This window comes from Plectrocnemia conspersa, unplaced genomic scaffold (assembly GCF_051122295.1).
Source record: "Plectrocnemia conspersa isolate PC_06_02 unplaced genomic scaffold, ASM5112229v1 ptg000002l, whole genome shotgun sequence".
Classification (NCBI taxonomy): Eukaryota; Metazoa; Arthropoda; class Insecta; order Trichoptera; family Polycentropodidae; genus Plectrocnemia; species Plectrocnemia conspersa.
The window spans coordinates 246452-274083 of NW_028277166.1; the positions used below are offsets into that span (position 1 = coordinate 246452).

A 27632-nucleotide genomic window follows, 5' to 3' on the forward strand; every position below is an offset into this window, starting at 1 on the left:
CATTCGAGTTCTAAAAACAGTCCTAAAACCCATCGAGCATAGCCTGAAGATCGAGGGCCTTCACTGCGCCATTGCAACAGGACTGTTTTATCCGATAGGCTAAAAATGCACAGTGTCTAGAAATATGTTTCTTATTAACTATAAATGTATCTGCGAGGTGAAAAAAACACGTATCTGAGAATCTAATCTAATTTTTGTATAAATATAACTGCCGTAGAAAATACACGTTCACTCTATGTAAACGTAGCTAAATCTAGTCAGTATTGCGAAATACAATCGATCTATATTCATTCTATTTAAATCAGGAGTCAATAAAATAAGGTAAGTTACTCCAAAATAATATACTTGTAGACTTAAAAATAAAGTACAAGAAAGATTTGCTTTATCTGTCGTTGTTACCTTACAAAAGCAAAGTAAAAAAGTAGTAGCGGGGCCGGTCCGAAAAAATGTTCATTTAGAGATTCTGCGAGAGCTAAAAAATGTCGTTTCGGAAATTTTTGTTCATTCAGTAATCATGTGAGAGCTAAAATAAGTAATCTGTGAAATTTTTGTTTGTTTAGCGGGAGATAAAAAAAGGTCATCCATCACATTTTTAAACGAACAAAAATTTCTGAGGTGATTTTTTGTGCCAGTAGGGCGGTGCTGTTTGTGTTTATACACACTTTCAACACAGTATTAAATATAATCAACTGCCCCCCCCCCCACACCTTCGGAGTAATTAACGACCGCCCGTACAGCCCTCCCCTCGGGCCGGCCTTGGTTACTTGGATACAACCATGGATACGACACATACACGTTTTTGTCGAGATATCGTAAATTTTCTTTGAATTTTCTCCAACAATAAGATGTACATACTTCGCGACATATTCGAGGACGCTACGAACTAGCGTAACGTACAGAACGCGAATCGATAATAAATTAAGTGGCACGCGTTTGGCATAACGAACCCAAGCATCTTCGTCGCCCAGAGACAGATTTAAATAAAGAGAGGTTCTAGACTAGGTGTCGTCAATCTCTTTCTACCTACCGCCCACTAGCGTTGCAGTTACTCAATCTAGTGCAAGTGTGAAATATTTTTTAAAAAGAGGAAAGGTTTGTAAAAAAAATAGGTACTAAAATTTAACATGCGAAATTGATATGTAGCAATGATTCAATTAATGAAGGAAAAACAATATTTGTAACACAGGACAAAAAACATCGCCGTGGAAGCTTGAATCGCCTACTAGTGGGCGATACGGACAGGTTGACGACCACTGCTCTAGGCTATTCCACTTATGAGGTCCCTTCAAGCCCCCCATTCTCAAGAGGAGTGGAAAATGGAATGTAAGTGTTAATTTAAACAATAAATAGGAAATATGAAATGTAATATAATATTAGAACTAGTAGTTATAATAATAGTAATAGCAAATATAATAACAAAATACTAAAGGACATAAGGTGGGATTGCTCATGATTAAAAGATTGCACGAATATATTATAATTTATTATTAACACTGTGAAAAACTTTTGCAATAACCGACTTTCTGATTTTTTTTAATAAGTATGAATTTTCAAAAAAGAAATCTCTAATTAAAAAGCGAAAGATTTAAAAAAAAATTTGGATAAAATTCGTATATTCAGATTTGCAGTTTCAAGAAATCAAAAAATTCGGATTTTCCAAAACAGCTCTGAACTTACAATCTTTAGTTGTAGCCAAAATAAAACAACATATTCTCAATTAAATTTTTCAGTTCCTAAATGAGATTTCATATGCTTTTTATTATATGGAATGAATTTTTCATTTGTTTTCTGTTAATATTAAAAATATTTATTTGAATATTGAGGTTGATATTAAACCTCTAAGTTTTCTTTTAATAAATTTGCAATCCAAAAAACATTTAATTCAAAGAAATAAGTAGTTTTTTACCAAAATCAAGTTGAAATTTAAAAAAATCGTTGACAATATTTAAATATAGTAATATTTATTAACGGTCCGTTCACGCGTTTTCGCGTGATAGCGAAACTTAGCGGTCTGTCCGTTTACGCGTTTTCGAAGGTAAATAATTATACGATAAAAAACAATTTAAAGAACTACTACTGTTCTCAAAAGTACACCTTTTTAAAATTATTTATCGCTAATATATAATATTTCCAGTAATTTTTAAATCAATAATAATGAGAATAATCACGTTTATTGGGTTAAAACTTTTTTATGAAAGCAGGACATTACATCAGAAAATAATGCATCTGTACAAAGAATCAGTATTGCAAAACATGCACCTATTTAGAAAGACGTTCCTGCATGATCAAAATCAGTAAAACAATGGAATAGTTGAAAGTACACGACGGCTTTTTAGACAAAAAAAAATCTGTCTACTGACTTTGATTTCTGAACAGTGTAGTTAATAGAGTAGAAGAGTATTTACGTTGAACACGAATATATTTTTAGTTATAACTAAAAAGTTACTCCACAATTGTTATTTATTTATTTCAATTAAATTAAGACTATCGTGACCTAACAGGTTACCCCAATGCGTCACTATTGTAACTATCTTCGAAATTTTCGTCAGTTATTTCTGCATGAAAAGATTTATTCATTTGATTGGAAAAACCTTAAAAGTTCCTTGCGAGGTAGTGTTTGAGTCGTAATTAAAAAAAATATTATCGATTCGATGTTATGTGACTTTTATTTCTAGGTTATCCGAATTTTATTTATGTAATGAAAATGTAAATGTTATTTCGGCAAACTTTTATTAGTGTGTTAACATACGTTATGAAATTTTAGATTATCCTTTAAATTAATCCAGGGCCAGGTAGCTGAATCCTTAGCTATTGAGTCACATTGTGGCGCGTGAAAGATCTGAAAATATGATTTGCGGGACCGCTGGCCTATAAAAATGGCCCTGGGCGCTTAGGCACAATCGAAAAGATTATTTTTGATAATCTAACCTTAGGTCAGAGCCGTCCAACCTTAAGTAACATGACGACCGCATCCAGAATAATAAAAACAGTATGGATATTTGGCACACAAATAACACTTGTTTATCTAAAAAAATTATCTGACGAAATTAACTTTCTAAAAAAACACCGGTATATATTATACTATAAGAATATGCGTATAAGATGTATATGGATTGTTTTTTTTTAATCTATGGAATTTAAAATCTAAAGGTCTCAGTCACAGGGCAGTACAAAATTGTTGCGCGAGCTGCGTTTTTGACAGCCCTGATGTATGCGATTCTATTTTCATTAGTATGTCATTACGTCATTAGACTTGGAAGATTACATTTCATTTCGGGCATTAGACCATCTCTCCCGATATATCCCGTATATGGGGTAAGTTACGCTTCCGTATTAAATTGTTTACAAAATATTTTTATGCAGCATTTTATTTTTTATACCTTTAAACTGGACAAATATATATAAAGAAAATATTGGAATATTCAAAGAAAAGCATTTAAACATTGACAATGGTTATTATTGAATTGAAATGCTCATTTATAATTTAAAAAAATGTAAAAAAAACTCACTACGCGGCTGAACAATATTACAAAAACAAAACAAAATGTAAAATAGCCGACATAGACTTCTAACACACAGCTTAAAATGCATTATTTTACTGAAAGACTGTAGATGTCTTTTGTTCCATTTTCACATTTATTCATATTTTTCATTTTAACCCTATTTAATATATTTTAAATTGACTGACCATTGGCGTGCAAGCGTTTTCTGCTCTATACTAAACAATTACTTATAAATAGTAAATGAGTTCCAGTAATGATAACTAGGCCAGTTCTTCAGCTGTCTTTTCAAGTTGTCCACATTGAGGAGCTTGTTACCTCGATGTTGAAGTGCTGTTGGATACTCGTTTCATGTTTAGCAGCAAAAAATTTTATAGCACTGGCAACGTCTTCAACGCCTAGCCACGATGTATGTCTTTATTGCGAACATTCCATCGTTTTGATTAGCGGCTTATGGCTTATAGGTATTTTACCTACTGTTAAATTATTCAGGTAATTATTTATTCAATCTTCCTTTAGTTTCTTCATTTTTTGTTTTAATTGTTGTGCTTCATTATTTATAATATTTGTATCTCTTTGGTTTTATGCAATTATATCCTTGCCCCTCTATTTCAATATACCACATTTCTTATCTCTATTTTGTAGTTATTTGTTACTGCCATGTGTGTGAGTTCTTTAATATTGTTTCAAGCTGCTTTTTGTATGTCGTTAAAGTAGTATTCAACTTCTGCTTCGAGTTGCTTTTTGTTTTAAAATTCTAAATTCAACTTGATGTTGTTTTTCAGTACTCTCGAAAGCTTACCAAACTGTCATTTTGTTAGTGAGAGTTGGTCTAATTTCTCTCTTAATTATTATTTTACTAAAGATCAAAATCACTGCTGAATGATCAAAACTCAATTCAAGCCTCTCTTATATGTCAAGGTAGCTTTTTGACACCTTTCTGGAAATGAAGAAGACTTTTTCATTAGCGAATAGTAAATTTAAAAAGCGCGCGTTCTCGTCGCCGGCTATTATTAGCTTCGACGCTATCCGGATTTTTTTAAAGAAGCTACCTTAATAAAACGATTAAAGACACATCACTGCGGTTGTAGCGCATAATTAAATATTAAACAACTAAACTTTTCATACTGAAAGATTTATTATCTGTAAATAATATATAAAAACAAAAAAGTGAAATATCGAACATAATCTTTATAAAACGCCCACTATATGAAACATATGTATCTAAATATAATCCTTACTACATATATACGCACAGATGTCGGCATCCTTTCAGGGCTGCAAATATAGCCAAACTTTAATTAGATCAAGAATTAATTATATGTAGCCGTTCAGCGCCAAAATTATAATATATTACCATTAACTATTACTTTTTTTAAATGTATAAATTACTATGTATGGAAAAGTAAAGATCTTATAATTTTACCAGCACATGCCAGATAAATTATATTTTCACTGATACAAATATATATCTACCATTTAAATTGAATTATGATATGATTTCACTGAAATGACGTATTAAAAATTTTTAAATTTTTACAAAACCACGTGAGAAACCGAAGAATCTTAATTTCAGATATGTTTTATTTTTAAATCTAGTATAAATTTTAGTATCGAGGAAATATGCCCGTGCCGTCGGGAAGCTAATGACCGCGGAACGATGCTGACGAAAACCGCGTTGCTGGTCTACTAAAGTGCTTATGGATAGATTCGTAAAATATATATCAAATAACGTACTGTATAATTAATCCCTGGAGACCTTTGCACATTTCTACGAATAAAAAACTGCGACCATTCAAGTAATATAAAGTAGTTTGAGATTCCCAAAAACTGGATCGTGAAGTTGCATTGCTTCAATTGCGATCGGGAGCTAAAGATTATTCGTCATAGACGAAGTAAAAATACTCCGCGAAAGCGTCAGCGATATTATTATAGTTATCATATGCTTTTTCTGTCAGCGCAAATTGTGCGCTTCGCTTAGAACCGGTGAATCCTCTAAATCTTCCTGGATTTTAACACTCCAAAATAATTTTGGTGGCATGAGCTCGTTATTGGGCACACAAGTGCAGAGTTGTATTTTCCATATTTTGTAATGTCTTACATATTATACAATTTGCATTTTCGATGCGATTTTATTTTTATAAGGTTGGGGGGTATATCTGTACAAACTGGGTTAGGCAATCGTACATAATGTAACAAGTAAATATTTACCACCAGACCGAACGTCTGGGTGTCGGTGAAAACTATATTATTTATAAACTATAATTTGTCACTTTGGAGCTGGGGCCGGTTTTTAATACTAGCGCATTTTTACAAATAAAAATTCGAGTCTGCTAACGTGACTCGAACCCGCAACCTCAGGGTTACTAGTCTGAGACGTTACATACTGCGCTATTCCGACCTTAGATCGGGTATTAGATAATAATTCATTATCTACGGTTGAATGTAATCTGGAACTCTTAGGAAGGCCGTTCCGATTTATAAATTATAATTATAATAGCAGCATTTCTAGACGACAAATATTTTTTACCATATGTTTACGTCTTCATAAAATGCTGCAAATGTTGAGAACGGAACGAACCATTTCTGCCTGAATTTTATAACCTCGCTGTATTTGTGCAAGGCCGTTTTTTTACGAAACAATCTATATATCGATGTAAATGTGCATTAGGTATATGTTCAATTTTATTATTTATACTGTTTTGAAGCGCAAAGTGATTCAGATGTGAATAAAACACTGCAAATCAGACAACTGTCAATGATTACGGTGCTCAAAGTGTCAAATGCTGGTTTGTCAGTGTCAAAGGATCGGCTGCTGCAAAATGTTAAAAGCCATTTAATTGATATTATTTTTCATAATTAATGAAATACCATCCATTTTGTTACATATATATATTTTATTAAAAAATTAAGTTCCATAATTTATTTTTACAAATAAATATAATATTTATCCTAATTTTCTTAATAATCTTTATATGTAGTATATGTTTTAACCTGTTATCAATATATGGTACTTAATTGATGATACTATTCAATAAAAAAATATTTCATAATCACATTATCATCAAACATCAACGGACCCAACTTAAGTCCTTGCGGTACTCCGTGAATCGGTACAATTTGAATCCCAGTGTTTACTTAATTTAATCGAATTTGATGTAATAAGTTGTGCGGCTGTATGATTTTTGCGCGACGATAAATAGAAAACTCGGATAGCGCTAACATGATTTAATTGGGCGTTATTTATAAAAATGTCGTAAATAAAAATAGCGCTCGTGGCGGCCGAGTCCCCGAATAGCCGAGCGCCGTTTGGTTTTTTTCGGTCGGCCGATACGTCACGCATGCGGCGCGCTTGCAGGGCCGCGCTAAAGGCGGGGGCTCTGGGGGCGGCCCTGCTGTCGCCTCGACTCGACGCCTCCCTGCAGCACGAGTTCTTGCTCAGGCAGGCCTGCACGGTGAACGCCAACGCGGCCGACCAGCTGCTGACCGTTCTGGCGGTGGCCGTGCAGGACCTCGGCGCTAGGTCCCTATTTCATACTAGTATTGAATTACCGAAGACAGGTAGCGGCGATTCCCACTCGTCTGGACGATTGCCAGTCGCGCTTTTTTACTCGATGCCAGTCGCTGACCTATGATCGTCATATCGCCGTACCTCGTTACTTCTTATCTTTTCCCATGCTCTTTTTTTGCATTACTTCCTACCCACTTCGCTGCAACTGAAGTTCACTCTCTTTGATGCCATCGTTTAATCTAGACAGTGATGATGAATAACATTTATGTATTTAACGACTAGTCTTTAAATAATACAAAAGTCAGTATTTTGTTAACAAGATGTTCAGTATTTATTTAGGGAAACGGTGGTTATTATGAATTTTTGAATCATACTTTTCAAATCGTTGTCAACATGTTCAATATGCGCAACACAAGCCGTCTGAATACGCCACATCAGAATTCTTCAAGGTTCCAATCTCGGCTCATTAACGCTTTTCTTCTGCTTATAAATGATATTAATGAACAGTGCATAGTTTTTACATATTATAATATCTTTCCTCTAAGACGTTTTTATCTAGCGGTATTTGACAAATATACCAACCAACTATCATCAAAATATAAATACTGATCTAATACTTACTAGTTATTAAAAAATATAAATAACTGAGAGCAGACAACAAAATCCAGATTATATCAATAGTTGAATTCTGAACAATAAGAGGTTGAATCAATTTTACATTAAAATAAATTGGAATGTCTTGTAAAAAAGGATTCATTAAAACCAGGGCTGTGGAGTCGGAGTCGGAGTCGGAGTTGGAGTCGTGGAGTCGTGGTGTTTTGGCCGGAGTTGGAGTCGGACTCGGAGTCGTGAAAAATGAGCGACACCGAGCATTTTTTAAATTATGAAATTTATGAATTTTTAATTGCGTAATAATGAATGTGTATAGCGTATGAATATTAAACGTGTAGAAAAACACCAAAAATACCTGATAAAATTAAACTTTTTTGAGTCGGAGTCGAAGTTGGAGTCGGAGTCGGAGTGAAGTCGTGTTGTTGGTAAATATCGGAATCGGAGTCGGAGTCGGAGTCGTGTTTTTTTTTAACGACTCCACAGCCCTGATTAAAACTGATCAATTGCTATAGATTTATAATTTTAATATATTTATCGCAGTTCCTAGACCGTGATAAAATCAATACGAATGAACTTAATAAATGTATGACAACAATTTAAGATTTTATCTATATAAGTATCAACAGTGAATTATAAGATGGATATATTTTATTAGTAATCGACTTCTTACTCGAGTTTTAAAGCATTATTAGTTATATATTTAACATTTAATCATCTTTATATGTAGTATATTTTTTAACTTGTTATCAATATATGGTACTTAATTGATGATACTATTTAATAAAAAAAATATTTCAATACTGTGCAAACATCAACGGACCCAACTTAAATCCTTGCGGTACTCCGCAAGACTACTCAATTTCTTAATTTAATCGAATTTAATGTAATAAGAATCTTAAAAATAGTGGATCAGAAACTTTTGCACTTATTACGTATTGTCGGCGTCCATTGCCACGTTTCAAAAGCATCTGATTTTATTTATGGTTCACTTTTCCATATAAACATCTCTATCTTTCCGTACATAATTGAGATGCACCATTATAATCGACCTTCCTATTTTCTATTAGAATTCTCCAAAATTGTCATTCAATAAACTTTTTTAAATCGATTACCAAGATCTGTTGAAGTATCTCACCTGTGAATCAAAGTTTGAATAATTTTTCACCACCGATTAAAACTCCTCCGTTACAGCTGTCCCATTCCCCATATAAATAAATAGCTAAAAAACAGATATTCTATCCTCTGATCTGTGTGACATATTTACATTTAATCATGCTTTATAGCACAGATATAAAACTGCATTTTCCCATGACACAATATACTTACAGCAGGTATAATATAAAGAAAAATCTTTATTTAAAACATAAATTGACAAAAATATAATAAAATTTTCAAAATTACCAAAACATAAATTTTATTTTATTTGACAAGCATTACGATTGATTACAGATATTTACAAAAAATATGATGTAAATGATTTTTACATAGAAACAAAATATTGTATATGTTCACAAATTATAAAAGTTTACAAAACACTACAAATGCAAAGAAACGTGGCATACTTCTTAACACAGAATTCAGAAAGTCAAGAAAATGTTTTCCAGTGTCTGGTAATAAATAAATTAATTTCAGATGTGGATTTTTTTTATCCCATATCACACTTTCGATTATTACATACTTCAATATCATCCTCTTGATCCTATTCGATTATTAACGTAAATAAAAACTTCCTTACATAAAAATAGTTATAACCCTAGTAGTCGTATTGGCGATTTTTATTAGCGTAGAATTTTGCTTTATTTTAAAATAATGTTCTCTATAAAAATTCAGTAGTTAGTAAAAACAATATAAATATAATGGCGCTTCTAGCATTCTTCCGGTATTATCAATCCTTATTTATTCTTTTTTTATTGCAATATTTTACTAAAAATACCTGTTGATAATATTCTGAATAAAATTAAAATATATAAAAACGACTTGAGTCACAGTTGCAGTCGCAATGTACCATCACTATTGAATCGATGACGTATTCCTTGACTAAAGAGAGTTGAAAACTATTAGATATAAAAGAAAAATTACGGGTTTAAGTTTTGTATGTCTTATCGACGACTCGATTGGCAGCACAGACAGTTCACGTAGTCGTTTGATTGCCTTCTCTCGGCATTGTCCGCTCGAAAAACTAGAGAAAGCTGTTAAACATAACTTCCGAAGTCTGAGATTCGACTACATCCGAGCGAACAAATAAAACAGAACTGCAGCGACGATATCCTTATTATAATGTATTAGAATTAGCGCTGCGTTTATTCAAATAATAATTTTCACCCAACGCCGATATCTTAAATTAAGAATATTCAAATAATTGTAGGTAATCCAAATACAAATACTCCCATCAGATAATAAAAAATATATAATAGGTCCCGTTGAATCTAATGAATAGGACGTCGACCAATTTTTACTTTGTGTCTTTTTATTATCGGTAAAATTTGCTAAAAAGATGGGATAACATGATTTAATTTAACTGTAGCATAGTTCGGTGGACGTTGATAACATAACTATTTGGTAACAATTTCCATTCTTTTAATATAAATATTAAGTTATTTCTTAACCCATTACATTAATCATCGACAATAGATAAAAAAAAACACGAGAGCTATGCCACTTTTACAAAAAATTGCTCTTTTGTGCACATAGATAATTTCTTTAAAAAATCTACAATAATCTATCACACTCTAATGACATTTCTCGGGTTTGCGATCGCAAGATGATTTTCACGATTTTAAGATGTTAACGGTAAACGTCTTAATGTCACATTGCCTAAAATAGAGACTCAATATTATTAATACTTTAAAACACAAGCGAAAATTATTATTTGAGCAAAAACAATTCCATATTCCTATTCGAAATATACAATTTCGATAATATCATCGCCCTATTTTAGATTGGAAGAAGCTCGGTCGCGAGAGATAACGATACTGACGAGGCTGCGGGAGCTAGAGGCCGCCGACGCGCCGCAGGAGTACTACGACGAAATGGTCTTGACGAGGAGCACGATATTGGACCTGCAGAATCGACTGAAAGAAGCGTTGAGTATGTCGTAAAAATATTTATTAAAAACATATACATATATCGTCACCGCACTTTCTGGAAGGCCACCCTGATCAACTCGTCTTTCGTAACTAACATTTTTCATTTCTATATATATATTTATAGATATATATACATACATTTATTACAATAGCGCATAATATATCACATTCATAGTCAGTTTTATAAATATTTTTACAGTATGTACAGACACTAAATATCTATATTTTTACATAAATTACACGAGATCGTATGCAGCCGATCGTACATATTATTACTTTTTTATCCGAGCGAGCGTATTCCGTTAAATCTAGTGCTTACTTTACAACGCGGTAAAATGGAACAAAAAAGCCTCCGTCGATCGCGCTGCGACTGATCGTCGCGCGACTGGAACGTTTCAGGTTACGCGGAGGACGCGGAGAGACTGGCGACGATCGCGGCCGAGTTGTCGTATCTGTCGGGCAACGCCGTCGCTTCGGACGCCGTCTGCCAGAGGATAGAGCAATTTCGCCGCGTGCGCGACGAGGAGACCGAGCGCAGAGAAGCCTCTCTGGCCGAGAGCCTGTCATTGCAGAGGGACGCGATCGACTCCTCCACGACGTCCGAAGAGATCCTAGAATGATACGTGCGACTTTTGTATTTAAAAATAAACGTCTCTAGCCGAGCTTGCAGTTTTACATTTTACAAATCCTTGTCGAGGTGGGTCTCTATGTCCACGCGACATATGGGGCAGTGCTTGTTGGAGAGCAGCCACCGATCGACGCAGTCCATGTGGAACAGGTGCATGCACGGCAATCGCCTGAAACGAAACGAACGTCAGGCGAGTCGAGAGATTGCATCGTCTATAGTGTATGATTCTTAATCTAATATTCAATTATTCGAATTATTTGCCCGATTTTCAACTACGAATATTCGAGTAATTGATTGAATATTCATTTATGCTATCTCAAAAAATATCTTAGAATAAAAAAATTTGTATACTCGAACGATACGGGTAGTCATTTTTTCTCTCAATATACCAGAGTGACTAGTGCCATTCTAAAATCCATGCCTTTATTTTGCTTCGAAATGTGAGATAATGAGACGCTCCTTCTCAACAGAAAAATGCTTTAAAAAAACATTTGTGAATATAATGCGTTATTATGACAAAGTTCGTTGAAAGAAACGAAATATTGGAAAGGCCCACCTTTATTATCGTTTAATGCTTATCTCAAAAACAGGTGTGCGTCGCAAATTTTTGTGAAATTTTAAGTTATTTGTATTTATTGTTTCAAGGCGCAAAAAAATTATTTCAATCAGTTTAATAATTCGATCGTGGTTAATTTATTTCCAGTTATATAATTTATATGAAAATTCGCACAAAATAAACGTTAATCCGATCCTTATGTATATTGCTGAATTAATTGCATCGCAGCTGATCTTACTTCTGGTGATTTAATTTACATGCAATTCTGCACCAAACAAACTATGAAATGACTCCGATCTATATGTACATAGAATTTGTTTTAAAAATTATATACAACAGATAGTAAGCTATTGAACATAAATTCGATAAAGTTATGTATTTAAGATAATTTTGTTTCTCACAAACTTTATTTAATTTAAAAATAAATGTTTTTTTCACATTGTGAAATAAAAAAAATATTGAAACAGTCGAGTCGTATTGCTGAGATTGAATATGACTCCATAGAATTAGTCATTAGCAAAACTGCACGTTCAGCAAAACCAATACAATAGGAATGATTCATTCGTTATCATGAATCATGGAACACGTGCATAATATTTTCTCAAATTTCGTTACTGTGTAAATACATGACGAATTTTCGTATTTGTTTATTTTGAAACATATTGGGGTACATTTGTTATTATTAAAAATAATGACACTCCTCAAAAAAAATCGTATTTGAGTTAAAATAAAATTCACTGCATCTCATTATTTTATATAAACAAAATACACTAAAAATACAAGAATTTTTATGAAAAATTTAAATCATATAATTATCTGTCATAGATCTAATATTAAATTAAAACATATTTGATTTTACTGAAAAAAATTTTCGTTTGCCGTGCATTTTTTTTAAATGTAGCAACATTGAGGATGCAGAACATAAGAAATAAAAAAAATTCACATGAAAAGAGGTTGTAATTTTATATATAAATTTACAAACCAGCTAAGTTTTGCTCCACCCTGGAAAAGTCTGAAATCCCTGATCAAAAAGTATGTAAAATAATAAATTAAACAATTTCCTTTTGACGCCCTCGCTGATCAGTAATTCGCACAGCATTGTGTTATGCATATTTTATACAATTCAAAAAGTTGAACAATTATGATGGTAATTAACGATTAATTAAAATAATTATTATCAAGCAATAATTATTTTTAATTGAATATTATTTTACAGACAATTGATTTTTTGCACTAATTAGTTAAATAAATTAATATTGATTAAAACCGAAAAAAATTAAGAAGATATTCGAAAACTTTTTCCATTTTCGAATAATTCATAGGTCCTAGGCGCTCTATAAAAAATCAAGAGTTTTACTTTATGTAAATAATTCTATCATTCAAAGCGATGGAGGTCGGGTAAGATAATAATATAGGTTATTTAATGACAGATATCAAGGTTCGCAATACACAAACCGCTGCTATGCATATGTTTTATTTTTTATATAATACATAATAATAATAAAATAGTTTCTACGATATATAATGCTGGCAAATAACGAATCATATTTTTGATAGACTTGTGCACTAAAGAAAAAGTAATTGAACCGAAAGCTATAAGTATATCTAGTGTGGTCGATAGGGCAAATTGGTATCTCTCTTAAAACGGCTAAATGAAGTGGTTTCGTATCTATCGGGCTGTCTTAGTTAGTTATTTTACAATATATAAGCTGTTTGTCATCACATAACTGCTCATATTGTCAATGAGCCGAACAGACAACCTAGGCCATTGGCGTTGCCTCCGACACAACGAGGCTTTCGAATAAAAAAACATTGCTACATTCGCATGTTTTGTAATTCTTTTGTAAATTTCGAGCAATATCTCATTGGGATAATAAATTTTCACTAGATTTGAACGACAAAATTTAATTAGCTATGTTTTGTTTAAATCTATATTGCGTTTGATAACTTATAAGTATGTAAATGCTTATTATTCTCAATTCGAGTCACTCAACGAGGCAACTCGAACCCGATGAATATTATTTTTAGCATCCTCCAGGTCACTTCCGAGTTAACTTAGAAATTTGTATTTTGTGAACTCTTATCTCAAAAATCAGCAATTTCTCGAGAATATTAGTATTCTTTTGTTAAAATTAAATTTGTACAAATATTTTTAAATGTTTTACAACGGCTAGTAGCATATTTCTATACCGCTGCATAGGAAAGGGTGGGTCCGTGCAAGAAGTTTTGAGTAATTTTTAAAAAAGTAGTGACCGGGAAGTGGTTAAAAATAGACATAACGAAGCGCTGAGCCCCGATTACCTGCAGTCGCAGTCGTCTTCGAAGATGCTCAAGCATATGGTGCACTTCTCGAGCGAGTCTTCGTCGGGAGTCTCGCTCTTGACGGGACGGCGCCGATATTTGTGCGCATAAGTGTTGCCCTCGATGACCTCCCTGGTCGCGCCGGCGACGGGCCCCGGAAAGACGCCCAAGTCGTGGCCCGCCTCTACCAGCCTCATGATGTTCTCCAGCCTGCTCACTCTAGACCTCAGCGGAGGACCGGTGAGCTCTTCCTGCGAAAGGGCGGGTCGTAAGTGATAAAACGCGCTGCCGATCCGGCGCCTGTCGACTTCGCTCACCGCGAACGAGGGTCGTATCGAAATGCGCAGGCGATGCGGCGTCACGTAAGCCATCATATTTTCGGCCCTCTGCTCCCAGCTGCGGAAAAGAAACGCGTCAACGTTTCTGGCGAGTCTCTCCGACTCGTCGGGAGCCCTCGCCAATCCCGGAGCGTACTGCCCGATGTCCCCGTATCCTCCCGGAACAGCAGACTCTCCGGTGTTCCTCGAGTTGCTGCGCCTGCGTAGCTCCTGCAAAAGCGACGAACGAACGAAACGAGATCAGAAGAAATTCGAGCGGTCGGTTCGCTCAACGGCGTACGAACCTGCGCGCGCTGCTGACGCAACCAGAGCTGCTCGTGAATCGGATAAGGCTGCACGTGAGCTATCGCCGGAGACGGGGACGGGAGATCGTGCGGCATCCTTCTCCCGGTGGGCGCCGCGTTTCTCGTCGCCGAGGGCCGAGCGGGACGCCGCTGCTCCGAGGCCCGACACGGCGGGTCGAACACCGGTCCGACGGCCTCGTCGATCAGACGCTCTCCTTCGACGAGCGAAGCTCGAGCGCGAACGTGAGACGGCTCGGGGTCCCGACGCTGCGGGATCGGACGGGGACACTGCGGCCACAGCAGGCAATGTCTGTTGACTCGGAAGCTGCCGAACGAAATAATTAAATTAGCAACGAAGACACGATCCAGAAGCGATTGGAGAGTAATTACCCGATCGAAACGGAGTCCCAGAATTGTCCCGAAGCCGAGTCGCTCGGGACATTGGAAGCCTCGTTCTCGTCGGCTTCTGTAGTCAAATCGACCACGGTCGGCGTGGGCTGTGAAAGATAAAATTATTAAAACTACAATTATTATACATTATATCTAATTGAAAACTACCGTCTACATTGAAAAATCTGATCAAGAAAAACTAATATTCCACATAAATAATATTATAAGAAAACTAAAACGCAAATATTTAATCTTAGTAAATGTCGAAACTTTTTATTTTATCTTCTGGACACAATAAAATAAATTCCGCCCGCATATTTAATTTTTTTTTTTGGACAATATCAAATGAATAAATGAGTCAATGTCTAGTGAAGAAATAAATGGTACAAAAAGGTTTTTGTACATAGTCGCCTTGATTTTTAAAGATTTGAAGATTATTTAAACATTTCTTATTGTTTGAAACACAAAATATATATAAATAGTCAAACCGATAATTGGTCATAAATGTCGGCAACTTGAGTTGAAATTTGACCTGCTTGTTTATTACATTTAAAAAAAGACGAAAACGACAATTTCTTCGCAAAATACGCAAGCATGTATTAACATTCAACAATATATTATAGTATAAATTTAGCAATAAGCATTAAATTTTATTTAGAATTAATAGATATCTATCAGATAAGCCGACTTAACAACTTTTAAAGATACTAAACATGACAATTAGGTATAGTTGTAATTTAATTGTAATGAAATGAAATAAAAAATAAAAAAAATTCAAAATCAAACAAAAAAAATCTACAAACCTGTGCTGGATGTAAATATTGAAAACATGAAAAGGGATAATGATATAATTAAAATATTAAATATTTCGAAACAATAATTGCCGGGGTATTCGAATGCTTCACTGTCGAAAACGATGTGGAGATATTTTGCAAAACCTTCGTAATAAATGGCCCCTGTAACAACTTGAGAACTAAAAGATATTCTTAAATATAATCCTAAAATCGCAAAACTCGAGCAATAACTATTTCTAATGCAGCCTTTATATTTTTATTTTACCTCTTTAATATTTTTTTAAATATGGATGGCATCTATACATGCCATTAAGAAAATCGCCCTTTTTTGCAAGGCGGCACAACGCTCATAGGGACAGATTTTTTCGATGTCATTTTTTTTCCAATATTATATGCTCAAACATGCGTTAAAACAAACGTATGCTATTTTTATAAGCATTTAATTATGCCTTCTCTTGGTCTTTGATGCAACACAACTAAGACATAATACAGTTTCGTTGCATTAAGGATAGAGAAAACATCATTTACATTTGTATTTAAACTGAGCTGCATATATTTTAGGTATTTTATTTTTATTTACTTTCTTTATTATTGATTTTGTAAAAAAAAGATTTTTTAAAACACTTTTGAAATAAAAACTTTTTTTTCTTGATGAAGAATATAGTAATGAAATATTAGCGTTTCCGACTTTTCTGATTTTGAAATGTTGGAAACGCTTGGAAATGTTTGCTACTATTTCAGCGATACAAAGACTACAGCAGAATGCTAAAAGTGGACCGATATTCTATAAAAAAAAAGACAATAAATACATACGAAGAAACATATTTAGGTAACTAATAGCACGGCTTTAGAACGTTTTAGAATTACAATGCGATACAGTAGATTACATATATTTGAATGCACCATTGCTGAAGATGAGAGAAAAAAGGGTTAAACCCGCACCGATAAGAAAAATATTTTATAATTTGTCAAAACTTGTGTTAAAAGTATTTTTGATCGTAATTAATATTTTATTTTATTTGTAAAACATCGAAATATAATATAAAAAAATATGTAAACATCTTATATTATAGCTTTAAACGATAAGAACCGAGAGGCGACTATGCGAAATGGCGTGCAAATATACCAGCCGCGGTCAAAGGGTTAATATAACACATTCTTCTTGTTTATAGGTCGCAATATAGGTGTTTTTTTATAAATAACTATGATGAATCCATTCTATGGATTGATGTTCAAAGTTTATCACAAAATATCTATTAGTTTTGAAATATTTTTAATCAAGTCTAAAATAGTGTATAATGTTTTAGATGCAATCGTTAGCTACAAGATCGAATAGATTTATTTTACATTTAGCGAAAATTATAAGTAATTATAACGTCGAATTTATATTTGACAAAATGTGTAATAGTTAATATTCTTGCAAAACCACCCATGTCTTCTGCGCGTAGGCAAGACATATAGATGACGTGACCTTTTATTTATTTAGCAATTGTCAAATTTGAGCTATTGTTGTAAGACAACTTTCAAATAATAACACTTAATAATTTCGATTATTTTTTGCAACGTAGTGAAAATAAAGTCAGCATAATTTTTATGAATTTACCCGGAAAACGAAGCGAAACTTGACAAATGGTAATGAAGAAACTCAGATTACAATTTAAAAATGTACAGCTTGCAGAAATAAATGGGCACATCAGTGAAATTGCAAGGTTTATGACAATAATTGTAGACGATGTCGAAGAAGCATTTACAAAATACGATTCTATTACAAATATTACGAAAAATAAAGAGCTATATGGGGCCTATACGCTCTTCTAACGATTTCTTGGTTCATAAAGGCTCATAGTGTTGTTATGCTGTAACTGTGTTGGTCGATCCATCATTGGCATGTTGGCAACTCATTATCATCATCATTATCAAGGTGTTTTAAGGCCAACTTAAGTTTGGTTGGGCTCGCAACATTATCAGATGTCAACACAACGAGCCTAGTGTCGCTCTGTCGTTATTCCCGCTTCATTTGTCGCTTTGAATACCTTCGTTGAGAGTTATTCATGGGGTGTTCAATGTTCTAACCAACCTAACAGTTTTGGTCAGATGATCGATCGTCCTATATTTTTATTCTGATGATGTGATTTTTATTTTGACTAAAAGTTGATATAAATTCTGATCATTTGATTTGTATTTTAAGGTAGATTTGTTAACAAATATGTGGTATATTTTACATGAAAAGCATCGAGTCAAAAGATACAAGTTAGCCGCTCGTCAGAGCTTACTTGTGAATTTAAACGGAGTTCATTAAAACTAGTCAATATATAATTTTTATATAAAATACTCGACAATTTACATAAGTTGAGACATATATACAATCGATACGATGGTCAATGGTGAAAGTTATACCAATTTCACATATTTCTACACTTTCGCAAAGATAAGGATAAAAGGTTTTCTAAGAAACTCGAAACCTTTTCACAAATAAAGTACAACATAACGGTATCGTAATAAAAGTACACAAGTAGATTCGTCGCAAAATATATGAATAAATGAATCCTTTATCCTTAGCTCCATGAAAGAGTATACGCTTTTGTTAAATGCTGCCTACTGACTGTGATTTCTAAACGACCTTAAGAAAAATAAAAATGTACGTACGTCGGCGTCGGCGTCGGCCTCTTCGCCCTCGGAAGCGTCGTCCGACAGCCAGTCGAGCTGCAGGTCGGGCGCGTCGAGCGCGGGGCAGCGGGGGCGCCTGGGTGACCGCGTCCTGGCGGCGGAGTCTGCGGGGGGGCGACTGGGACCCGCGTCGGAGGGGTCGATCCGCCGGCGGCGCGGGCGCGGCCCCCCTTCCTCGCTCTCGCCGTCGTCCGAGCTCACCTCGATAGGCTGATGGGTCTGATAGGTCAGCTGCGGCAGGAGGCGAGGGCGCGGGCGGCGGCGAGGGCTGAGGTCGAGCGGACGGGCGCCCCAGCGAGGATGCTCGGCGTCGGGCGCCGGCTGGTAGTAGGTGCGGTCCGAGGGGCCCGTCACGTAGGGGGCGCGCGGCAGGGGCGGCGGCGGCGACGGGGGCGGAGTCGTATCGGGGAGGCCCCCGCCGTACGGTGCCGCAGCCATCGCAGGACGGCCGACCCGACCCAGTGTTGACGACTCTACCCTCGGACGCCTCCTCGACGCCCAATACCGATCCACAGCCAAACACTAGCGTTTCGCTTTTACTACCGATAACGACGACGGAGACTATAACGACAAATGTTGCTTTACTTTACTTTACTTATGGCTAATATTATTAATTATTACGTGTCCATGTCGCCATCGAATATTAAAGCGTCTACAACCTCCAAAATTAATTATTTATAATTTAAAATATTTATTACGTGGGGGAATTTTCCTCCCCTTGAATTTGCCCATAAAAAATGCATATATGAATACTATGAATCTTAATGAAGTCGAAATATTTAAGAAACGACCACTAACCTACCAACTCCCCCCCCCCCTAAAAAATTTCAGACTATCCCTCAAAAAATCTAAAAAAAGCAGTCTCAAATCTATCCCGAAAATATTTTTTTAATATATCATTTCCGTAAAATCATATCGGAATACATTTTCACCGGTAGATATGTATTTTTACCAGTGAAAATATAATTTATCTGGCAGGTACTAGTAAAATTAAATGATTACAATTTTTCCATAAGTAGTAATACATACATGCGATGAATGAATGTTATAGTGCTAGACACCCAAGAATGCCGATTGCATTAGTGTGCGTCACCGGGTGATTAAAAAATGTTTACATTTTTTGTTATTAATTAATTTTGTGTTTGTTTTTTTAGTATTATTATTTACAAATTTTTTAGTATTTTTTTACAAATCCTAGTTTTTTCGGAGAACCTAAAGCCGCACGTGTTCCGTTATTTTTAAATTCCCGAACAATTGCTTGTATCCTTCTGACCGACAGCTTTGTCGCTTCGGCTACCTGGTCCATAATAGGTACAACCTAAAAATACACATATTGCTTTATTTACAAATATTTTGACTAGTGTATTATTTTAAAAATAATTACCGAATCGTTGCTTTCATACAGCTTTTTTAAATATGTATACAAATTTAAAACAACTTCTTTTGTTTGCCCCGATAATGGTCTTCCTCTTCCTAATTTACTATACTCCGACATCTCGTTAGTTGGTGAACACCGTGTATTTCACAAACTAAACAAACAACCGTTCCGCTCCTTACCAAATCAGCTACTGACTTTGCCCATTTATCCCCGATGATGTCATTTTAACCAATCCTGTGCTAGAGCTTACCAATCAGAGCTCAATGCATTTACTAATTCTTTTACAGGAACCAATAAGTTGACAGATTCACAGATACACTAGTACTAATGCAATCGGCATTCTTGGGTGTCTAGCACTATACTGTGAATGTGATTTTTCGGTGAAGTTGTATATTCGCTAACGAAGTCCAATATATTTTTACCATTAGATAAATGTTTCTACTAGCGAAAATATACGATGTCTGCAATGAAAACGGGTGGCCGTATGCGTACCGAAATGATCTTTCGGTCGCTTTTAATTTGTACAAGATGTGAAATAAAATCTGATTTAACCAACATGTTTTAATCAGATTTTTGTAATATGTATTTGTTGAACCACAGCCACCCCTATATTTAGCCCGTTCAGCTTTACTCGAGTGTAGCACTAAAGTTGATATTAATGAGAAATCAGTTGCACGTGCAAACCCTCATTATCGCTTACTAATTTTTATAAATGTATTTCTTAAACATTTCAGTGAGATCTTTTTGGTCTTGCCTCGAGAAGTGTCGAAAGATTATTTAAAAATAATTATAAAATTATAGTTCAGTGCGTTTATATTTGTAGCGCGTGCATACTTTTTTGTTATGCGGGGGCCTATTTTTATATTTATTTATTCATTCATTATGACCACAATTTGGCGGATAGTACATACTTTTGGTAGACCTCATTGGAAAGACAACGGCCAGTGGACGTTTCCAACGCCAACGCATATACTTCATATATAAACTATAGGTAAATAAAGTCCGCTAAAAAACTATCAAGAATTTATTAAAATAAATAAAATATATATGGATGTATAGGCATAGAAATAACACAAGTTGTTTTATTTAAAAAAAATGGTATTTTTTTGCGTTTTCCTGTAATTAATTTTTTATGGAAAAAATATCGACATTACTTACTAAACCGCTAAATAAACTACAGCAATGGTTTTTAAAGTATACGTGCCGTTACATAACTTTATTTCTTATTTCAATTCAATGTGGGGTAAATCGGTAATTTACTTAGTAATATCTATTTACCATTAGAAGCCTCTAAAAATGATTATTTACTATTGCTATTTTTTGCCTAACCTTTAATTAAACAATTTTTTTGCTATTTTGCAGTGTACTTTTTAAAATCTGCCATAAGTCCATTTGAGAAAACCGATATCTATCGAAGGTATGAAGTTTGGAAGCCAATGAAGTACAATATTTCCTATGGGTAAAATAGTAATTAATAATAAACAGTTTTAATTTTTTGTTTATTTATATGCTTTTTCAATAATTTAAAAATTGCAATATAATAATATTATCTAATTAATGAATTCGAGCGTTTACGCGATTGCGCGATATTTCCTGCGATTGTGGTGGTAGACCTGCGCTCGAAGTAAAAGTTAAGACGACGCATGCGCACGACGCTATGAAATCTGGCAAATCTTGTATTTTGACAACAAACATATGATTAAACGGGTGACACGCGCAAGCGCAATGCAACTTTTTGTTGCGAACGTCAGGGACACGTGCGACACTAGACTCAAGTATGTGACAGTCGATGATGAACTTCTCCGCAGCGCTGCCGCTGTTCGTCCGCGGAACGGTGGTCCAGGGTTTCGGCCGGGGTTCCAAGCAGCTCGGTTGTCCGACGGGTATCTAACTTCTCTCGTACGACTGCTGTCGACTTTCCCTTTCGCCTGATTGATCGTCTTTGTTTTCGCAGCCAATTTTTCGCGCGAGGTGGTGGACGCGTTGCCGGAGTCCTTGGACACGGGAGTGTACTGCGGGTGGGCCTCCGTCGACGGGTCGCCTGTTTACAAGATGGTCATGAACGTCGGCTGGTGTCCGTATTATAACAACCGACAAAAATCAATGGTAAAAACTATTAATTATCTTCGGTCTTACATATTTATATTGCTATACTCTCCTTTTCAGGAAACCCACATTCTGCACGAATTTTCCGACGACTTTTACGGAGCCGATCTGAAGGTGTGCGTCACAAAATACTTACGCCCCGAAAAGAACTTCTCCAACTTGGACGAACTGATAGCCGCCATCAAGCGAGACATATTGGACGCGGACGAGTCTCTGAACGACCAAGAGAACTCGCCATACCGACACCACCAATATTTTCTCCAATGACTGGATCAAATTTGTACTTAATTGTTTAGAAAAATTTATTATCATATAATATATTATATATCTAGAGAAATATAAATAAAATAAATGTTGCGGTTTATACAAGTTTTATTATTTAAATAAACGATGGAATTTTGGGCGTCTGTCGATGCGTGCAGCGTTACATAATCAAACAAACTTTAAGTTTAGTGGAAAAGAAAGACTTCTTTATTTCAACATCTTATAAAATTAAATATACATAGTAAAACCGGCATGATGGTGTTTAATGTTGCTTTTTTCTGAACGAACATCCTGAAACGAAAAAAATACAATGTTAAATCGTAGAACAACAACTGTTGTGTAATATAGATTTTAAGATAACGACATCGCTTCATGATAAACAATACAAATTAGTTGCAATAATACGAGTCCAATTTTAACGAACTTTACTCATGTGAAAATTTTTCTATTAGATTCACCTTTGAAAGATGAAGAAAGAAATAATTACTTCTTGTTCTTGATTAAAATTCAATAGTAATGTAATTTGTGACAATAATTGTATGATGATGAATAACCAATTATATTGCGATCGATGTCCAAACTCAATATTAATATACATATATATTATATATTCAGCCGATTCCAAAGTTCAATAATAAAAGTCCGATGATGTAAAAGCTGGTAATTCTATTTGAAGATGAATTAATAATGGATCTATAAACATATATTCTCAAAGTTACATTAAAATTATGAAACGAAAATATTTCCAAATTATATGCATGTTCTAATTTAAATCTTAACAATACGATAGATTCAGTAATGTATCATTCCTACTGTATAATTTTAACGCCATTATGACGCATTGAATTCTCATACCTTTGCCTATGATATTTTATTATGACTTTAAACTCTTCTTCAAGATGAATAAATCGCCCAACTTTAAGAAGGTAACCACAACGAAATCGTGTCATTGTTGCGATAGTGTTGAACAAATATGAAAGAAACGACAATACCGACTCGAATCGCTTTTGATGCAACATAAAGCCAGCTTTAAACTAGTACGTTTTCTCTTTGTTAGCTGAGCCAGCTATTTCTTCGATATGTGGGATCCACCAGTCTACATTTTTTCTTTTGTTGTAGCGTTAATTAAAACTAAAGCTGCATTCAAGTCCTATAAATAATGATGTTTATTAGAGTATTTCAAGAATTTTTTTTTTCGGATTTTTGTACATATGTTCGTCAGCGCGTTACTGAAATCTGTTCGAGTAAGAGCTTTTTCGCGTTATAATTTGCGATCTTCTTTTACATTTGCGTGTAAGTAGTTTGCCTGATTACTTTGCGATATTTATTACATTGTTTTTATTACGATAATTTTTTTTATTTATAAAGTCCAAGTAGACAATTTTTTGAAAAAACTCACATTGAAAGAAAAAAATATGAAAAAATGGTACATGAAGATTTTCCGGCGTTTACTGAATTCTTCGATTATAAATTCAATGATAAGGAAAATACCGAGAAAATAATTGAGCATCTTTCATACATAATGCAACTTGTTGAGGGATAAATTTTAAATATGGGTCCAAAACAGAAACTCACAGAACACCCTCTGAAAATCTACTTAGTAGACTAACAGAAAGACATTTTTTCTGAAAGTTGATTTTATTTTTTTATTGAAATTAAATAATTTATTACGATTTAAATAAAAAAAACTTCGACAACCACTGGGAAGGAAAATCATTGTTGCCCAGAATAGCAAAAAAATGTTTTCAAAACAAAAAAAAACTACATTTACCATTTAAATATGATAAATGTTGTTTTTTATATTGGAACTAAATAAAAAAGCATTCCAGTGGTTCTCAAAGTATTAATTGATCAAAATTTGGCTATAAAACCTAATATCAAATATTTATATGAATTTTACCTTTATCTCCATTAAAAAAATATGACGTGCCTGGAACTGAAAATCTGTGTGAAGGGTTAAGGAATCTAGAATCTACAGTTCAGCATCAATAGCATATTTTTCTATTATGTAATATTCACAAAATATTTTAATGATATCCGGAAGAAACTTGTCTCTTATACAAAAACGAGAAGGTGATCGATGGTAATAATGGCAACATTCAGTCGAGATAGGAAAACGTTACTGAAGTACAATCCGATACTCGGCTCAATTGAAAAAGGCTTACTAGTGTTTAAAACCGTGGACTCTTTATGGTTATGGCTACAAAGCCAAGTATAAAAAATAGTATTGGCTCGCTACGAAGAAATTGTATGTGAAAGTGTTTTTAAATTTTAATTTACCTAACTCGTTTGTTTTCTTAATATTTTTCCATAATTCATATGTATAAAGAACTACAACTTTAATTAAATTTTTTGTTAGTCCTTTGTCCCAATTAAACAAAATTGATGTTTTATTACCTATCGCAAAACTTTGGGATATTAGTGTACTAATAATCAATATTTAAATAGTGATGCTTATTTTTTTTACCGCAGTTACATAACTCAATTTATATTTTGATTTCTTATTTCATCTGAAATCGATTTTAATCGAAAAATAAATTGATTTATTGATGTATACGATTTAAAATCTGTAATCAAAAAATGTATAACACATCAATGGCATTTGGCCATAAGTGGTCAACATTTTACCATCTCATATAGTTATGGCGAGTTATCGCTCGCACCTAATCTAAAGAACGTTTCTGAGCATATGTATTCAACAGTGAGACATATTTCACCACACGTTGCAATTTAAAATTGACGTTAAATGGAAGCAGTGATATAGACCTTCGGTCAACCTCGCCCTTCCTCCGGTGGGCTGACAGAGAATGGTGGAGCACCCGGGGCACTCGACGGCCGTCTGCGCGTGGCTGAAGACGGTCGTGATCTTGAAGCAGCCGGGGCACTTGACGTCCATGAAGTACGAGTTGGGATGCTGCACGAGCCGCTTTAGCTTGTGCTTCCTCTTCTCGACGACGGGAGACGGGTGCAATAGGTCCACGGCCAACTGAAAACACACGCACTCTTCAGTCAGCATAACCCCGAAGCCACGTGTGCGGCGGAAGAGGACCGCGCGACTCGGAATCGGCTCCTCGGACGAGGAGCGCCCGGGAGACTTCGCCCCCGGCGCCCTCGATCGCCGGCGCCTTCTCCGTCGCCCCTCACACTCACCGGCATGGTGTCTGCGGCGCGGCTCGACACGAAAGGAAGCGGAGGGGCAGCGCCGAACGGACGAACGCGGAACGACTGACGCTGGCAACACCGATCGATTGCCGAATCGTTTTTCCCGCTCCAAATTGCATTATAAATTACGAAAACATTTTTAAATCACTCTTTCGCTACGTTCTTACCGTTTCTTATTTTTTTTACAATTTATTATTGTGTTTAATTATTCTCTCTTTACGCGCCAAAAGAAAATTATATGTATTTATTTTATTAGTTCACCGTTCATTCATAAAACGTTAATTCTTTCAACTATCGAGAGACCGAAATATTTTTAATCGAACGTGGAACTAGACCATGCTCTACCTTTTTGTCATTGCTTATGCACGCATATAAACGCATTTCCTACTTAGTACGTATTAAAACACAGTATATTTTTTCTTTACAAATAATATTATTCAAAAAGAAATGATAAAAAACTTATCTATACGAATTAAACATGAATTACTTAAAATAAAACTTGCATCTATAAACACATAACATACAAAAAAAAAATTATTACTTTATGCATTTGGCACACAGCTCTGTGACAAACAAAACATGATACACGCGTAATTTTAATACCAAAACAAAAGTTACACGTAAGTCTTCGTCCAATATTACGAGTACTACTGAGAAAGATATTCGAGGGCAAAAATCTTCGCGAATAATTCTATCGCAGACTTTTACGGTTTATGGCATAAACCGTAAAGTTTCTTTGCATAAACTTTATGTAAAGAAACATTCTCCTGTCGTTCTTACTAAATTTACCCATAGGAGGCGTATGAAATACTTTCGATGGCATCAATCGTTGATTCGCAACTCGAAATATCGTATAGGCATTGAAAGCCATAATAGCATTGAGCTTCATAAATATTCTGAAAGGCCATCACCTTGTCGCTCGTATGCAAGAATATTCACGAGTCATTTTGTCTCCTAGATCAACTCCGCCTTTTGTTTTGTTATAAAAGTTAATCACAGATTGTCGTTTATTTTTGCAGCCTTCACTATCTGTGTTAAAATCTTTTGTACTGAGCAACAGAATCGTGTGAAATTGTTTTGAAACATAAGTATCAATTCTTTCAACTTATCCCTTAAAAACTCTTTCTTTATATCAGGCTTGTTGGCCCTCATTATTCCGGTAATAAATAAATCGCTTTGTAATAGATATTGAGCTAAAGGAATAGATGTGAAAAAATTGTCTGTGATAATATTTCTTTTAGTACCGTTATATTTCGCTGTCGTGTCTTTGATGACTCTCATTCCTTGATTAACTTCTCTGCCCTGCAAAATAATATTTATTTGTCATATTTTTTTATTATAACAAATTGTTGATATCATACTTACATTATACGAATGTTCCGTGTTTTCATTACACTCCAATGAATCTGACATATGTAATATGAACTATAAATAATGAAAATTTGTTATTATTGCTTTTATAATAAATAATAATTTTAAATCTAAATGTGAAAAATATTTACTTCGTAATTGCAATAATCTTCATCTGATTTCGATTCGAATATTTCAATCACATTTTCGTTATCCGAGAGAAATTCTACAGCTTCAAATTCGAGAACCAAATCATCGGAATCATTATATCTTTCTAAACTAAAGTTAGTTTTTTGGCGACGGGATGGTGATTTTTGACAGATGGCAGTTAGACACAGATTGAACCGCTGCAGTAATGTTTTTATGAAGTTGTTTACATTTTAGCGGTGTGTTGGTGACGGGTGGCAATGAGACACAGATTGAGCCGCTGCAGTAATATTTATTTAAGGTTACAGTGATTACATTACAAGAATGGGGCGGACGCGCGACGGCACGCGTCCGAACCCTTACAAGCTTGCCGGTCGAGAGAGCGAAAACCGTCACAACAATGCTACTTCTGCGCCGACCAGTTTTGGCCATAACAAATCTATATTGGCCCCCAAAGGGGCCGGAGCCATATGGGGGCCAATATAGATTTGTTATGGCCAAAACTGGTTGGCGCTAAAGTGGCATTGTTGTGACGGTTTTCTCTCTTCCGGCAAGCTT

At 34.8% G+C, this 27632-nt stretch overlaps 4 protein-coding genes and 2 long non-coding RNA genes across 9 annotated transcripts; 3 read left to right on the forward strand and 3 right to left on the reverse strand.

Annotated features, from left to right (window-relative positions):
• The first annotated feature begins 6804 nt into the window (after positions 1-6804).
• Positions 6805-11371, forward strand: LOC148237215 (uncharacterized). Its single transcript, XM_088205511.1, has 3 exons — positions 6805-7023; positions 10562-10710; positions 11109-11371. The coding sequence occupies exons 1-3, from the start codon at positions 6842-6844 to the stop codon at positions 11327-11329; spliced, it is 552 nt and encodes a 183-aa protein (XP_088061637.1). The 5' UTR covers positions 6805-6841; the 3' UTR covers positions 11330-11371.
• On the reverse strand, positions 9021-19127 carry LOC148237216 (uncharacterized). 4 transcript variants are annotated; one of them, XM_088205508.1, is made up of 7 exons: positions 18647-19127; positions 15207-15313; positions 14817-15141; positions 14512-14742; positions 14195-14445; positions 11386-11506; positions 9021-11320 (listed from the first exon to the last, which is right to left on the reverse strand). In XM_088205508.1, the coding sequence occupies exons 1-6, from the start codon at positions 19103-19105 to the stop codon at positions 11389-11391; spliced, it is 1491 nt and encodes a 496-aa protein (XP_088061634.1). In that variant the 5' UTR covers positions 19106-19127; the 3' UTR covers positions 9021-11320; positions 11386-11388. The 4 variants fall into 4 exon arrangements, with proteins under 4 accessions (XP_088061634.1, XP_088061635.1, XP_088061632.1 ...); XM_088205509.1 differs by having other exon boundaries at positions 9021-11338; XM_088205506.1 differs by having other exon boundaries at positions 14195-14742.
• Positions 15529-19155, forward strand: LOC148237217 (uncharacterized). Its single transcript, XR_015812638.1, has 2 exons — positions 15529-16406; positions 16482-19155. It is a non-coding gene; the product is annotated as an uncharacterized LOC148237217 (long non-coding RNA).
• Positions 19156-21648: 2493 nt separating this feature from the next.
• Positions 21649-22515, forward strand: Rfk (Riboflavin kinase). The gene is made up of 3 exons (XM_088205871.1): positions 21649-21928; positions 22000-22151; positions 22212-22515. Exons 1-3 carry the CDS (start codon positions 21835-21837, stop codon positions 22416-22418), a joined length of 453 nt encoding a protein of 150 aa, XP_088061997.1. The 5' UTR covers positions 21649-21834; the 3' UTR covers positions 22419-22515.
• RpS27 (ribosomal protein S27) lies at positions 22506-25642 on the reverse strand. The gene is made up of 3 exons (XM_088205872.1): positions 25566-25642; positions 25182-25401; positions 22506-22706 (listed from the first exon to the last, which is right to left on the reverse strand). The coding sequence occupies exons 1-3, from the start codon at positions 25569-25571 to the stop codon at positions 22678-22680; spliced, it is 255 nt and encodes an 84-aa protein (XP_088061998.1). The 5' UTR covers positions 25572-25642; the 3' UTR covers positions 22506-22677.
• LOC148237220 (uncharacterized) lies at positions 23379-24406 on the reverse strand. Its single transcript, XR_015812707.1, has 2 exons — positions 24316-24406; positions 23379-23565 (listed from the first exon to the last, which is right to left on the reverse strand). It is a non-coding gene; the product is annotated as an uncharacterized LOC148237220 (long non-coding RNA).
• Positions 25643-27632: the final 1990 nt, after the last annotated feature.